Below are 15,309 nucleotides of genomic sequence, written 5' to 3' on the forward strand. Positions count from 1 at the left end.
AACCAAGGCCATTGTAAGCGAGCTGTACTGTAGTAGGTTTCTACCCAATGGGGTTCCCTTATGGATGCCTGGTTTGGGACCAGTAACTAGCGGATGTGTACCATAGTATAGAATGGGATATACATTTGCAGTTTTGTTGGTACACACAGATGACATATGAAATGGAAATATATTTAACTTTATGTGAATCTTTGAGCTGTGAGACATTGTTGAAATTCATTACATACTTTTATGTCTACTGCTATGGTCTCCCATCTTCAATTGTTCAACTCCTATTCCAATTATTCATCCCAAGGGGAAATTGGTCTTCAGAATCTATCTTGAAGTAAAGGCAGAGATTACCGAGGATCCAGTGCAGTCGCTAAATTTCTTTCCCCAATTAATAAATCGAGATTCCTATAGCAGGGCTCGAATAGGTGACTGGGTGTAAGTGCAATTTCTTATCCACTTGGCCATCGATGGAAAAGTACATTTAACGCATAGGATAAAAAATTAAATTAAAAATTAAAATTCCCTTTATTCATCCCCAAGGGGAAATTTGTCTTTAGGGTCTATTCCAAGAGAAGACTGGAATAACCCAGGCGTCAGCCGCAAAGTGAGCTAGGGCGAGGTGACTTGCTCAAGGCCACACAACGCAGCGGGTGATTGAACTCGGTACCTTTCGGGTAGGAAGCAAAGACCGTACCACTGAGCCACGCTGCCCCTGTTAGACACTTTTAAATTTTCAAAATAAGGCTATGCTGATGTACGCCATGAGAACCTTAAATTTATTTTCAATCTCTGGTTGAGGAACATTTGTTCAAAATAATGGGCATACCGTCAAAGTCTCTAAATTGCTGGCTTGAACCCTTGGACCTAATAGAAACCACATAGCAATTCCAAGATTTGTTGTCCTATTCGTCATTAGCTGCTTCTTGACCTAAGCTGCGCAACAGTATCATTATCTCAGGAAATCACTTCCAACAATAATATTACATTTAAGTTTACTTTGAAATGATAATTACAATTCTTTCATTGTTCATTTCTTACGTGGGTACATAGTAAAGCAGTTACTATTAAATTCTTAATTTTTGCTTTTGACACAGACCGAAATTAGACTTAGTCTGATGAAGACAACAAAAATAACTTCAAAATGATAAAAGTAAAACAAAACAAAGACTATGGTTAATTTCTCATACATTTATTTTTCCTTCATTTTCTTTGACTCTCTCTCTCTCTCTCTCTCTCTCTCTCTCTCTCTCTCTCTCTCTCTCTCTCTCTCTCTCTCTCTCTCTCTCTCTCTCTCTCTCTCACACACACACACATACACACGCCATTTCTTTATTTCTCTCTGGCCTCCCATATTAGTCCCATAGTCCATTCATATAAAAAAAATCAAGTATCAGTACCACATGATCAGTTTCCTATTTGGTCCATCAAACACCTGTTGTCCATCCTTCTTTGTACGTATATATATATATGTAAATGAAGGTCAGTAGATTTTTGTAGTTTCTTGGCTCTATGTATGAATGAGTATCTCTGGTAGCTGATTGAGAAAATAGGCCTGATAGAAAAAGAAAATGGTCCTTTGGAGCCATAAAGACTCAGGGACACAATTGCAAAGCACTATCGGCCTGACCGAACAGACCCAGCTACCAAATCACCACTGGATCAACCTAGAACTCACTTGCAAGGCGAGTGCACTACTTATTGAACTATCTACAAGACAATACTTTTAAAAAGTAAGCTTCAGTCGACCAGTAAGAAATGAAAATTCAGCTCTATATGACCTACTTGACTACGTACTTGAGTGATGAATGCAATAATATTGTAAATGCAATGGTAAAGATTACAGGAATCTCTTAAGTTTCATTAAAAAATATATGTATGTGAACCAATCTGATACGTAATACAATGGTATAAACTAGAGAATGAAACCTTAATATGATGACCTCATGAAATTTAAATTAAACTAAACATATTTTCATTGATTAGAATGAATGTCATTTCTTTAAATGCAAAAATAAAAACACTTAGTAGATTTATTATTCTAATATATTTTTCCCTTGAATTCACTTAACATATTTAATACACTCTGGTTCATTCCTATCGACGTGCACTTATTTGCTGGTCTGAAACCAAATTCCTTATTGAGCTCATTATTGTAACTGAAATCTCAAAAAGTGACGCAAAATATTGTCCATTACAATAATGTTAAACTAGGTCCATAAGTGGGTTCGGATATCAGACCTGCATATATGTACATGCTGGTTCCTATACAATAACAAAGTGAAGTGGGGAAAAACATAATATTTTTATATTTTATATTTATTTGCTTTATGTCGAGTTAATAAAATCTGGAGAAAAAAAATTATCTGCACTCAGCTGACATTTTCCAAATTACTTGAAAGCAAAAGTGTGTTCTTTATTTTTCCCTATGGTCTCTGAGGAATTTATTTCTTAGATAAAGCGTTTGGAAACCATAGCCACATCTATCACAAATTTTTAATGCAAAACTAAATGCACCTCTGAAAGGAATAGAGTAAGCTGACAATGAGAATAATGTATCCAACTTTTTAGCGGTGAACATACAATATTATGATAGTACTAGCATTTTCAATACGCTAAAAGAATGGAACAAAATGTTGATGCAATATATGCATTTCCCAGCATTTTGTATAATACTTGATAGCACCCTCGTAATGTATCCATTATTTGATAACCATAGATAAAATCAGATATAGACTTACCCTTGAGTATTGTTAAAAACTTTACAATGTTTCTGTTGCAAAATTCTGATTTAATGATAAATGGTCACTCAAACCTACAGATTGAATCTGAAACTAAAAAACATATAATACTATTTAGTTGTATATTTCTGGATCCGGTCCTTAATGTCTTGCATGCTATTCAACATATCTGTAACCTTATTCTCATCCAATTCAAAAGTAACCACCTCTGATGCTTGAGACTGAAAAAAAAAATATATGCAACAATTAAACTTCAAATCAAACTATATTGTGAGGATTATATTAAATGATTAATGTAGGAGGAAATTTGCATTTATTAAAAAAATAGTCTGTATCATTCAAACATATTAAGTTAATTTTAATGTTAAACAACACTTGCAACCCTGCGGCTACATATGTATCCTTGTTGTATGACACTCGCCTTTGGATCATAGGTCAAGCCACTCTCTGAGCAGTGCATAGTTAAGTCCTTGGAAAAAGCTTTTCACTCTCAATCTCTCAGCTTACTTAAGTGTAAAATGAGTACCTGACTGTTAACAGCTTTGTCTTTACGTGTTGTTGTTGGCCAGGAACCCTTTGTAAAGCACTTTGAGCACGTTTAATGGCTATTGCGCCACATAAAAAGCTCAAGCTTTTTAGACCATATCAGTGCAGCACATTGAAAACTTCAAATTTAGTCATTTTTATGTCAATATTTAGTAATTTGACAAGAAAATTAGTAAATTCTGTGATCGTGTATGTACAACCACAATTTGACATTGATGATCACTTTAACATTATATCGTCATGATTAGGCCCTGTAGAAATGCTTTATTATTGTTATTATCATTATCATAATCATCAATATTATTATTATTATTATCATCATTATTATTATTATTATTGTAGTCCTTATTATTTACATTATTATTATTACTATTATCATTATTATTATCATTATTTATGTATTACTGAGACTTAAAATTTCGTAGCTTTCCATAAAATTTCCTATTTTTGTAATTGGCTATGAAATTTGTCTAAAATTCGTAAAATTACAAAAATTCGTAAGATTCGGCAGGCATGGTGCAGTAAACAAGACAGTAAGATTTGAATTTCAGTACCTGCAAATAGCCCTAGGGCGACAGATGCTTTAGAAAAGGGGAAATAGTAGACAAAGAAGATATATGCAGTAATATACCTCTATGCCCGTGTTAAACCAACTAAAGCTTTGACAGACGGGATTCACACCAATAGAAAGATACTCAGAAGTTACACATCACTCAGAGGTATGGTTGTCAAGAGTAAAAAAATAAGAAAGAGAGAGAGAAAAAGAAGAAGAAAAATTATCCCACACAGAAAAAAGCACAGTACACATGATGCACACATCCGATAGCCCCCCCCCCCCCCCCCCCCCACTCCTCCCCCACTTTATGAGAAAAGATCTCAATCAGGGTCTGGGCAAAACCAAGTTGTCTTATCCAAAGACAAGAATTGACACAGGAGCAAAAGATAAACCACACCCAGCTTCAGCAACCAATGTAACCTATCATTCTCAATAACAAAAATTTTTCAAACGAAGAGCATCAAAATTTAAATCATTGGAATTTATGCATATGTCCATATTATGGAAATTTAAGGCCCTTTTCTCAACAACAAAATAAGAATCATCACAATGTGATATGCAGAAATTACAAAGTGGATCTCGAATACAAGGTTGGCAATTTTGAAGGTCAAAAAAGTATTATATCTAAGTTCTTGTTGAATGCAAGCAGCAGTTACTCATGGTTCACGTTTTTTTTCTGGAAGAATCCAAAGCCTAACAAGGTCCAATGTAAAAAAGAAAAGTAAGAAAAAAAGACAGTTTATGTAAATAACTTACATTCTTATTTAGGTTATCAGCAATATGAAATTCCATTATGGCAGTGGGGGCATTGATTTGTTCTTCGTTTTTAGATTGTGATTTCAAGTCAACTCTCCATGATACTTTTTTCAATGTATTACCCCATATTGTCTGTGACACAATGCTATCATGAATTTTATTCTTGTGAATTTTCCATAACTTTCGAAAAACTGCTGCCTGCTCCTCAGTCATTGCATTTTCTTTACGTTTCATCTGAGCTGTGAGAAATACTTCAAGCTGGGTCATGTCCATATCTGCTGACACCATGTTCTAGAATAGACAAAAAAAGAAAGAAAATAAAGATAACTACAACAGTACCTGGCTATTGGCAGTGAGGACACAGTAAGAATGCTGTAACAAAATGGACGCCTATTTGAAATAAAAATTTGGTTCATTTGGCCCGCTGAGAAATAAATGATGCATAATGTGATAAATTGTTGAACATTATTTACAGTATTTAGCATTGATTTTCATCCATTCTCAATATTTGTTATCTCTAATTCATTCACCCTTATTTTCTTATAACAGCAATTGAATAAGTTTTAAGGTACATGCGACACTTTCAAGTCATTTGATGGCTAGTTAAAAGGAAGTAAGTAGAATAGCCAAATGATTAGTTATAGCTAGAAAGCACAAAAGAAAAATATACCAGAAATGAGTAGTAAATCCAAGAACAATTCAGTTTATCTTTGTAGCTGGTCTGAAACGGCCTACAGGTTTCACACTGATACTGGCAATACAAAAGGGACAAACTAAGATGGTTACAAATAAACATTATATCAAAAACCTAACAATTATATAGTCTATGAGATATGCTCTACAAGGGAAAAAAATAATCTTTCACAAAATTATATACCAATCTGATTCTCTCTCTTCAAAAGACTACAGGCAGGGCCTTGTTGAAACCAAATGGCACCATTTCAAAACAAAGACACGGTCAAGTGACAGGGGAGAATGACTTAAGAGGATCAAAAAGAAGTCTGTAGATAGACAAAGGAACTGTTGGTCTACTGTACACAATATATAACTGTTATACACAATATATAACTGTTACAGCCCACCATCAGAGAATCTGCCAATTGAAAACATAAGAAGTGAAGAAGAACAGTTCATTGTTGTGGGAGACTTCAATAGCCACTCCCCAAGCTGGGGATACAATGACTTAGACAGAAAAGGTGAAACCCTTGAAAATTGGCTTACAGACAGTAAGCTTCAAATTGCCAGAAATGAAGATGACCCAGATACATACTTCTCAAGAGCATGGAAGACAACATCAACCCCAGACCTAACTCTCATATCTGAAGATCTCACCGGAAAAGTCAGTAAACAGATAAAGGAACAACTGGCAGGAAGTGATCATCGTCCCATTCTGGTTGAAATAACTGAAGAATATGCAAAAGACAGAAAGGCACCACCTCCGAGATGGAATTATAAAAAAGCAGACTGGACTCTGTTTTCAAAGTTGACTGATAGTTATACAAAAGAGATAAACTGTAAAACAAGGAATGTAGAAAAATCAGCCAAAGCTTTCACAAAATCAATCATGAAAGCTGCAAAAGAATCAATCCCCAGAGGATCAAGAAAGGACTACTGTCCAGGATGGACTGAAAAATTAGGAAGTCTCAACAGCCAAATCACTGAACACAGAAAAAAAGCAGAGAGAGAGCCAAATGATGAGAATATGGAAATTTACAAAGAGGCTGAAAAAACTCTCAGGAAAGAAACAATAAAAGCAAAACAGGAAGCATGGCATGAAAAAACCAGACAACTTGACTACGACAGAGACGGAAGAAAATTATGGAACCTAACCAAAGCTCTAAGTGGACAAGAAAACAGATATGCTGCACCATCAGTAGAAGATGATCAGGGGAGGATTCTCAACAAAAAACAAGCAGCAAACTGTTTTATGAAGCAGTACTCAAGTGTTGGGAGTATACAGATTAGAAAAGAACGAAAACGAGAAGTCCACAAAGAATTGAGAAAACACAAGGATACACCCAAAAAATCCACAGATGATGTCATGTTCAGTTCGATTAAAAAAGAAGAAGTAGAAATTGCCTTGAAATCTCTAAAAACGAACAAATCACCAGGTCCAGATGATGTTACTAATGACATGTTGAAACACCTAGGAACCCTCACAAAGAGGAAAATGAAACAACTGTTCAATGCAAGTTGGAAACAGGGTAAACTTCCACTCAAATGGAAACAGGCAACCATGATACCAATTAAGAAGGATGGCAAGCCAAAAAATAAAACCGAAAGCTACCGGCCAATAAGTTTGACAAGCTGCTTGGGTAAACTGATGGAGAGAATTGTTAATCGCCGTCTCCAATGGTATTTAGAAAGCAATAAGTTGATATCAGATGAACAGGCTGGTTTCAGACAATTACGCTGCACAGAGGACCAGATAACATACATCTCGCAGCTGATCGAAAATGGTTACCAAGAAAAAAAACACACAGTCACAGTTTGGGTGGATATGGAAAAGGCATTTGACAAAGTCTGGACAAAAGGACTACTTCTCAAACTTAAGAAAGCCAACGTTTCACACAACATGTTTGCATGGATTAAAGATTACCTCACAAATCGAAAAGCAAGAGTCCAATCTCAAAACTCTAAAAGCAAGCTAACGAACATGACAAATGGAGTACCACAAGGCGGGGTTCTCTCACCAACCCTCTTTGTCGTTTTTATCAATGACATCTGCGAAACCAAATGCAGAGGAGTAAAAGCAGCCATGTATGCAGATGACCTTGCACTGATATGCACTGAAAGAAATATTGGTACTGCAAAGGCCAGGATACAGATGACTCTTGATGCTTTGAGCAAATGGACAAAAGACTGGGGTATGAGAGTAAATGCTGATAAAACCACATACACAACATTCAGCTTATCAACCAAAAAGCAATCTATGCGATTAACTTTAGATGGAAAGATTCTGAGAGAAGACCTTATGCCTAAGTATCTAGGAGTGAAATTTGACCCTCGACTCACTTGGAAACATCAAATAGATGAAAGTCAACAGAAAGGGTACAAGAGAATGCAGCTTCTCCGAAAACTTGCTGGAACGCAATGGGGAGCAAACTCAAACGTCCTGAAGAAGACATATCTTGGATATGTAAGACCTGCAATAGACTATGCCATATCGGCATGGGGAACGTGCTCACAGGCTCAATTTCAAAAGGTTGAAAAAATCCAAAACCAATGCCTACGCGTGATCACTGGAGCAATGAAAACAACACCAATTCACAAGATGGAAACCCACACAGGAATAAAACCTCTCAAAGAACAACGAAATTTAAAAATAGTGACACAATTCTCAAAGATAAAATTCATGGAATCCCAACCACTGCATCCAAGTACAATGGAAAAGAAAGAGAATCGACTCAAAAGGGAAAACTTCATCGCCTTGGGACAAAAACTAGAGAGCGAATATAAAGTGACACCAAAGGAAGATATTGCCCAAATCAATGTCCCAAATCTCAAACCACCACCGTGGAAAAAGAAACAAAAATCCATAACCATCAACAAGAAAAACATTCGAAGCAATAATGACAATGCTCAAACCCTAAAGATGATCGATAAAAAATACCCAATGACCAACTGGATAAGAGTTTATACAGATGGCTCAGTTTCCGGCCCCCTCATGAATGGAGGTGCTGGTGCACTCATACACTGGACAGATAAAACAGAAACAAAAATATCTGTATCAGTGGGTTCAATGTGCACAAGTACTAAAACTGAAGAAAAAGCCATCCTCAATGCAACAAAAGAACTATCCAGAGATCACAGAATATACGGGAAAAATGTGGTTTACTTGACAGACTCTGATGATGCTCTCCGGTCTATTGAAAATTACCAGGACTCTGAAGCCGCACACACTGTGGAGGCCCTTGAGGGCTTATCTGATAAAACAGGAAAATTGTGCTGCAGTGGATTCCAAGTCATGTAGGTATATATGGAAATGAAATTGCCGATCAACTGGCCAAAGAAGGAGCCCAGAAGGAACAACCGAAGTCGTCAATCACTTACCATCAGCAAAAGAAAATAATAAAGCTAAAAATAGACAAAGAAAGGAATGACACACACCTAGAACACAACAAGCAGGATCCAATCCATGCCATTCAGCGAAGTAGCCAAGTCACTCTATTCCGCCTCCGAACAGGACACAATAGACTAAGAGGACATATGTTTACAAAGCTAGGTATTGGAACAACCCCTTATTGCCCATGTGGAACCGACCATGAAACCACTTTACATGTGCTTATGGATTGCCCATTATACAACGTGCAACGTTCGAACCACTGGGTCACCCCTACAACACTCAACACAAAGCTCTATGGTGAGGCTGAGGACCTAAAGCGGACCACAGACTTCATAGCAGATATCGGACTGCAGCCATAGATGTCCATCAGAGGAACGAAGAAGAAGAAGAAGGTCTACTGTGTTCAATATTCTCCTGCCTTCCAGTGAAATCCATCCATCCCAGATAAAGGCAGTTCGTCAGACAGTGAGCATCTCCATGTCTGTTTCGGACACCCAGCCTTTCATGTCCCTTAGGGGTTCAAACAGATCGACTATGATCACTGAGAACTGGGAGAGAATCGAACAGCATGGGTTTGAACCATATGGATAAAAAGCAGTTATCATTGTAAGAAGTGACATAACATTATTTTCTAGGTAGCCTGCTTCAGTTGACACTGATACTGTAAATGGCAGGGAAAAGTCACAATCAAGTACTTTACTCTTCTCTTCCTGAGAGAGAATCGAGCAGCGTGGGTTTGAACCATAGAGATAAAAAGCAGTGACTGTCGACAAATGCTGATGTTGATGCAGCTGTGTTGACTTAATTCACACAGAATTGTTGTTTATTATTATAAACCAGACAAGGCAGGAGTGTTGGTTTTTCAAGCAGGCGATGGCTGCCTCTGTCATTGTAAGAAGTGGCATAACATTATTTTCACGGTAGTCTACTTCAGTTGACCCTGCTACTGTAAAATGATTGGGAAAAACCACAATCCAGTACTTTTTACTTACTCTTCTCTTCCTCTTATTGATATTGAATATTGGTTGCTCATCAACGGCAACTCTCTATACGATATGTTTCTGGTCCCAACGGTGTCGTTGTAGAAGTAGAGAGGTTGCAATGTGTCAAATTATTACATTGCCATTTCTCAGTACTATCTATAACTATTATTATGACTAGATAGATCTATGATGACGATGCCGACTATGACTTCTCTATATATGACTATTATTATGACCACTCCCACTTCTTTTTTGCTCTGGACAAAGATGGATTAAAACACTTTTACCTTTAGCCAACCCGTGCATCTCGTTATTATATGTTCAAAATCTTCTTCTGACAAATCTGGGTAGATTTCCTCTTTTAAAACATCATTGGTGAGCTCCACGTTATTGTAATATTGCCGTTTTATCAGCCCAGTCACTAAGGCCATAAATCGTTTTGCAGTGTCCGCCATTTTAACTATCATGTGATATCAACAGGAAAGTAGGAAAGATCACTCTTCTCTGTAGTTGTAAACAAATATGGCGACCTCCTTCATGAGTACGAAGGCTTCTTCTGGCTCAACTTTTGACCAAGACCATGATGCGAATTCAGCCCTTACAGAGCTTGATAAAGGTTTGATGATCGTTTTCTTTGCTGCATGTAATATTTGCAAGCTAAGGAACATGTATTTCAAAGACTGCGATATTGTAATTGTAGTGTACATTTTTCTTGGCACCGGCTTACTTGCACTTGCACTGCACTGACTAGAGAGCTGAGCCTGAGCCGGTGTTACCAATACTTAGCTTCTATAACCAGGACAAATCATTCGTTTGGACAGAAAAATAAATAAAAACTTACCGCTTACCGTCAAAAGCAGTTTAGATTTGAAGATGCATTTGTTTTCTATCAAAAAACATTCGGTAATGGACAATCCTTGATGAATTTCAAAAGTTGTGTTGAAATTATATCCTAATTGTTTTCATGATTAATTCCTCGCGAAATCGTGTGGGCCCCGTTTCTGTTATCAAGGTTCCGCCTAGCCAGGCAGGGTTGCCAGATTATTTTTGAGTAAGAGACCAAACTAGCTATAGCAAGAAGCCAGATTCCTCGGCAGGAGCCCAAATACCACCAAACCCACCTTAGCCTCGCGAAAACTCTTTAGATTTGTTAAACAATTTAGATAGGATAAGGAAAATTCGTATATATAGAAGCATTAGCAAATGCAATCTGTGGCGTTAGCACATGTTGCATTTAGATATTTAGATTGCCAAATAAAATAAGTTTTACCGGAACCAGAGTAAAACGATATAACGGGGAAAGTCAGAGGAAGCCAAAAAGTTGGTTACAGGAGGCCAAGTGGCCAAACCAAATGCAATTTGGTGCATTAGTGCAGTAAAAATTGGTGCGCAAAATTAGTTCGTAGCGGATGCGAGACTGCGTGCGTGTGTGTGTGTGTGTGTGTACGTGTGTGTGTATGTGTGTGTGTCTCTTTCTTTTTTCTTTTTTTTTTGGGGGGGGGGGGGTGTGCGTACACGGTAACGGGGCATCTCGCCTCAGGATCTACGTACACGTAAACTGATTTACCGTTGCAACACATGCAATAGATGGTCCTCGCTGTCGTGACCGCGCGCGCTCGTGTGTGTGTGTGTGTGTTATGTTTTTAAAAATCAAAACAATTTTAACCATTATTGGCGAGATTCCATCTTACACTCCCCAAACTCCAGATCTTAGTCTTAATGTTATCATTAAAAGACAAGCTTTGCGATTTATAGTTTAATTGAAGCCCGAGTCGAAATATACTCTTACTACTGCTCTCTTGGTGGAAACGATTTATTCTGCATAAGCAATCTGGAGAAAAAAAATCAGTGTCACTGTAAAAGGTTAAAATTTCACGAAGTACGCTCCGTGAACACCGCTGTAACAATCCTTTGATCTACGTCATCAGGCAACCCATTGTTTCTTTATCTTTCCATTCTCCTTCTCCCCATCCCCCTTCTCTCCCTCCATCCCTCTCTCTCCTCTCTCTCTCTCTCTCTCTCTCTCTTCTCTCTCCTCTCTCTCTCTCTTCTTCTCTTCTCTCTCTCTCTCTCTCTCTCTCTCTCTCTCTCCTCTCTCTCTCTCTCTCTCTCTCTCTTTCATAATGTTATCCCTTCCCCTTCCCATCTCAATGTAAAATGAAAACGTTCTGTTGTTTGCAGATACATGTATGATTGTTTTGTTTTCTCTCTCTCACTAGGCTAGGATTAAAAACCAAGACATCAGGTAATGGTGTCAAATGCCAAAGTATAGGTTCTCTCTTTGGCCAATTTAGTCACGCATGTGGCAGTCCAGCTATTTACTATGTTCTGCCTATACCACATAATAAGTGGGATTTTGGGGGTGGGTACGGAAGAAATCAAGGTCATAAGTAACCTTGCACAAGAGCTGTATAGGGAATTGGTTTCTGGGGTCTTGCAAATACCAAATATTTTATGGAAAGCTCTTTCGAACTCCAAGACGTCTGGTTTGTTTTGCTATCTTGGAACAAACGAAACAGAGATGTCTTGATGTGTGGCCTAGTTGTCTGATTTTGTGACCTGGATGTAAGGTTTTGTGACTTAGATGTATCCTTTTGTGTGTGCAAGCCATGCGGGTAAGTACAGCGATAGCTTGCCAGTTGAGGAAAAAAAAAAAGGAAGAAGCAGCGTATCCGCATTTGAAAAACCAAAACAAAAAAAAAACTGAAAAAACAAAACAACTTAACCTTTTAAAGGCGAATATCAATCTTACTTGGACCAAACATAAAATCTTACCATTTTCATCAAAAGACAAAAACAAATTACAATTTAAAAACTTGAGCTTTTATATAGAGCAATATCCACCCAACGTGCTCAAAGCGCTTTTTATCAATATTCTTACTGCTCTTATGGTGGAAACGTTTTTTTTTCTGCGTTAAAAAATAATATAAATGAAGACTATTATTCGAAAAACAAAAAAATCAGTGTCACTGGTAAAGGGTTAATTGCAGTACTCCTGCATCCTGTGAGACTCCTACGGCACTTGCTAATCATAAAAAAGGAAATAGCAGCAATCATCAATACTAAGGTGAAAAAAAAAATAAGAAAAAAAAAAGTGGGTGGGGGGGGGTAGGGGGGGGGGGGCGGAGAGCAAACCCAGTAGCAATGCAACCTTTTAGCGGCGAAATTCGATCTTTGACCTAACACCAAATCTTCTATCATCAAAAGACAAGTAACGGCAAAACTATTATAGACAATTGAAGTCCGAGTTGCGATAGTCTGACTACTCTCTTGGTGGAAACGCTGTATTCCCCGTTAACAATAATAAAGATAAAAGCAAACTACTATCTAAAAGCAAAAAATTAGCTTCGCTGTTAAGGGGTTAAGAACACCTGCAACTGCAACTGCCAGCATCCTTGAGATGCTCGACGTCACCAAGGTCACCAATCGACACGTCTCCCTCTCGTCGGCATGCACCCCCCCCCCCCCCCCCCCCCCTCCACTCTTTCAAGGTGGTGGTGGCGGCGGATAAAAAAGCCCTTTTTCTCTTTCATTCAATCAACTGGTCTGGTGGTGGACCCTAGGCCTCTCTACAAGTCCAAGAAATAATACTCACTTTTTCTCTGCTCCAACGAAAATATCTACCCCCTACCGGTCTAATTATTTGTAGCAGACGACAAATTTCTCAAAACGGTCACGTGACACTATAAAAACAACACAGGAAGTCCATGAAAGCTTATTTACGGCATTTCCTTTGAACCGTGTAAACAACAAAATTTCGTTTTCATTCGACTCAACGGGTCAGATTGGCCGTATTTTTTTAACGAACTAAAGTTCTGAAAAATCAAAATGTTTCTTAGAAAGCTGAAAGATGCTAGTTTTTGAAACAGAGGTAGGTTTTAAAAAAAAATCTTTATATTTTACGTGAATGCATGCTCAAGGCGAGTTGGACGTGCAGCGGAGGTTGGTCGGCCAAAGGCGAGGCTCTCTACACAACTCTTCTCTGACTCTGACTGCTATCTACAAGTCTACAGTCTACGGACTCACTAAGGAACAAAAAAGGGGAGGCCTTCCGAAAGCTCCTACATCCCCAATATTTTTTTTTATAATGTTCTAGCAGGGGTTTGGGAGGGGGGAATTTTTCATATAATTATAGTGGGGGGGAGACTTTTTTTTTGTTTAAATAAAGTTAAAGGGTAGAGAGAGGCTAGGGAGACCAAGACTTTGGTTTGTCGATTTTGACTAGGGAGACCAAAATCTTGGCCTGCAACACATTTACGTCGCATCAGTGTCGGTAAAAAGTAAAAAGGAAGAAAATAGGATAGTTTTAAAAACACCATCCAAGTGCAGCGGCTTTTTCTCTTTGATCTCATATCATGGTCTCCCCTGCGCCAAAAACCTTGTCGTTTGTGGGTTAACACTTCCCCCGTCATCAGTTTATAATTTCCTCTCCGTACCTAGAACAGAGCTCTGCATTCACTATTATCTAATATTAAATGACACTGACCCTGCCCCACCTCTAACGCACTGCCCCACCTCTAACGCATGGTAGGATGAGGCCTGAGGTAGTCTCCACTCTTTCGTCGTCTCTGTTTCTTGTGAGCTGACACTGACAGCACATCTTTGTTCAACTGAATGTCTCAGTAGAAAACAGGGACGTTTTAAAAAATTAAAAAGTGAGTCTGCCTATACTACTGGTTCGTTGGATCTGAGTCTGAGATAAGTTCGTTTGAGAAGAGGTTTTTCACTAAAGTCAATGAAGAGAAGAAAAGAAGATCAAAAGATGGGTGGGGGTGGGGGGATTTTTCTCTGTTCACATAATTTCGCTGTACGTTGAGTCTGACTTATTTATTTTATATTATTAAAGCCTGCATATTTTTTTCTTTTTTTTTTTTTTTAAATGCATATTCAGATAACCTTAATGAATATTTTTCATTTTTAAAATGCATAAAACCGCGGGACCAAATATGGTGAGAGAATTCTTTTTAAACGGAAAATATCGTGACGCTATTTTAAAACGAAATGGAAATCAGAGATATTCGTACAAGCAACAAGAACAAAACCTTGAGATAATTACCGTCAAGTTTTTTGGGGTATTTTTGTTTTGTTTTTTAATGCTCTATTTGCTTAAAGCTAAAGAGACTACGTCCGTTATACCAAAGTTAGATAAAAATCACGATATTACGAAAATCAGTCTTGTTATTTAATATTAGATAACAATGCATGCAGAGCCCTCTTTAGACACAGAGAGAAAATTATAAACTGGTGGTGGATGGGTGGGGGCGATCCACAAACAACTGAGATGTTGGGTGCAAGAGAGACCGTGATACAAGATCAAAAAAGAAAAAGCCGCCGATAATTCCATAAATGAAAACATGGCTTTACTCGGGAGGCCAAAATCACGGTCTATCTTGCCAAAATTGAATTTAAAAAAGAAGAGTACAAAAATAAATTTCGTATGGGGTGGGGGGGGGGTATGATAATAATGTTAGCTACAATGCCTAAAAACAAACAAACCAATATATAAAAAAGAAATAAATAAAATTTTTAACAAAAAAAAACAACCAATCCACAACACGAAGGAACAGTTCTATAAATGAATACACCGTTAACCTAGCAAAAATCTTAAAATATTGTTTAAAAAAAAATTATTAAATTTTGTGTGGGCGACCGGCCGATAACTTGCAATCTCTC

The 15,309-nt window shown here is 37.7% G+C and overlaps 2 protein-coding genes across 2 annotated transcripts in view; one reads left to right on the forward strand and one right to left on the reverse strand.

The window, feature by feature from the left end:
• Positions 1 to 1,164: 1,164 nt before the first annotated feature.
• LOC144963046 (COMM domain-containing protein 1-like) lies at positions 1,165 to 10,105 on the reverse strand. The gene is made up of 3 exons (XM_078896654.1): positions 9,924 to 10,105; positions 4,588 to 4,878; positions 1,165 to 2,950 (listed from the first exon to the last, which is right to left on the reverse strand). Exons 1-3 carry the CDS (start codon positions 10,101 to 10,103, stop codon positions 2,840 to 2,842), a joined length of 582 nt encoding a protein of 193 aa, XP_078752780.1. The 5' UTR covers positions 10,104 to 10,105; the 3' UTR covers positions 1,165 to 2,839.
• Positions 10,106 to 10,132: 27 nt separating this feature from the next.
• LOC144963051 (integrator complex subunit 7-like) overlaps positions 10,133 to 15,309 on the forward strand; it is a 25,856-nt gene continuing 20,679 nt past the window's right edge. Inside the window, exon 1 of the mRNA XM_078896659.1 lies at positions 10,133 to 10,252. Coding sequence (XP_078752785.1) covers positions 10,159 to 10,252 — 94 coding nt within the window. The 5' untranslated portion in view covers positions 10,133 to 10,158. The remainder of the gene's footprint in view (positions 10,253 to 15,309) is intronic.

Source organism: Berghia stephanieae, chromosome 1, assembly GCF_034508935.2.
Source record: "Berghia stephanieae isolate SIO BIC M18660-M18661 chromosome 1, UCSD_Bste_1.3, whole genome shotgun sequence".
NCBI lineage: Eukaryota > Metazoa > Mollusca > Gastropoda > Nudibranchia > Aeolidiidae > Berghia > Berghia stephanieae.

Excerpts from the sequence above, each read along its gene's own strand:
- LOC144963046 (XM_078896654.1), bottom strand. The coding sequence starts at position 10,103 with ATGATAGTTAAAATGGCGGACACTGCAAAACGATTTATGGCCTTAGTG. Across the intron at positions 4,879-9,923 it reads GATGCACGGGTTGGCTAAAG|AACATGGTGTCAGCAGATAT; the intron begins GTAAAAGTGTTT and ends TGTCTATTCTAG. Across the intron at positions 2,951-4,587 it reads CTGATAACCTAAATAAGAAT|TCTCAAGCATCAGAGGTGGT; the intron begins GTAAGTTATTTA and ends TTTTTTTTTCAG.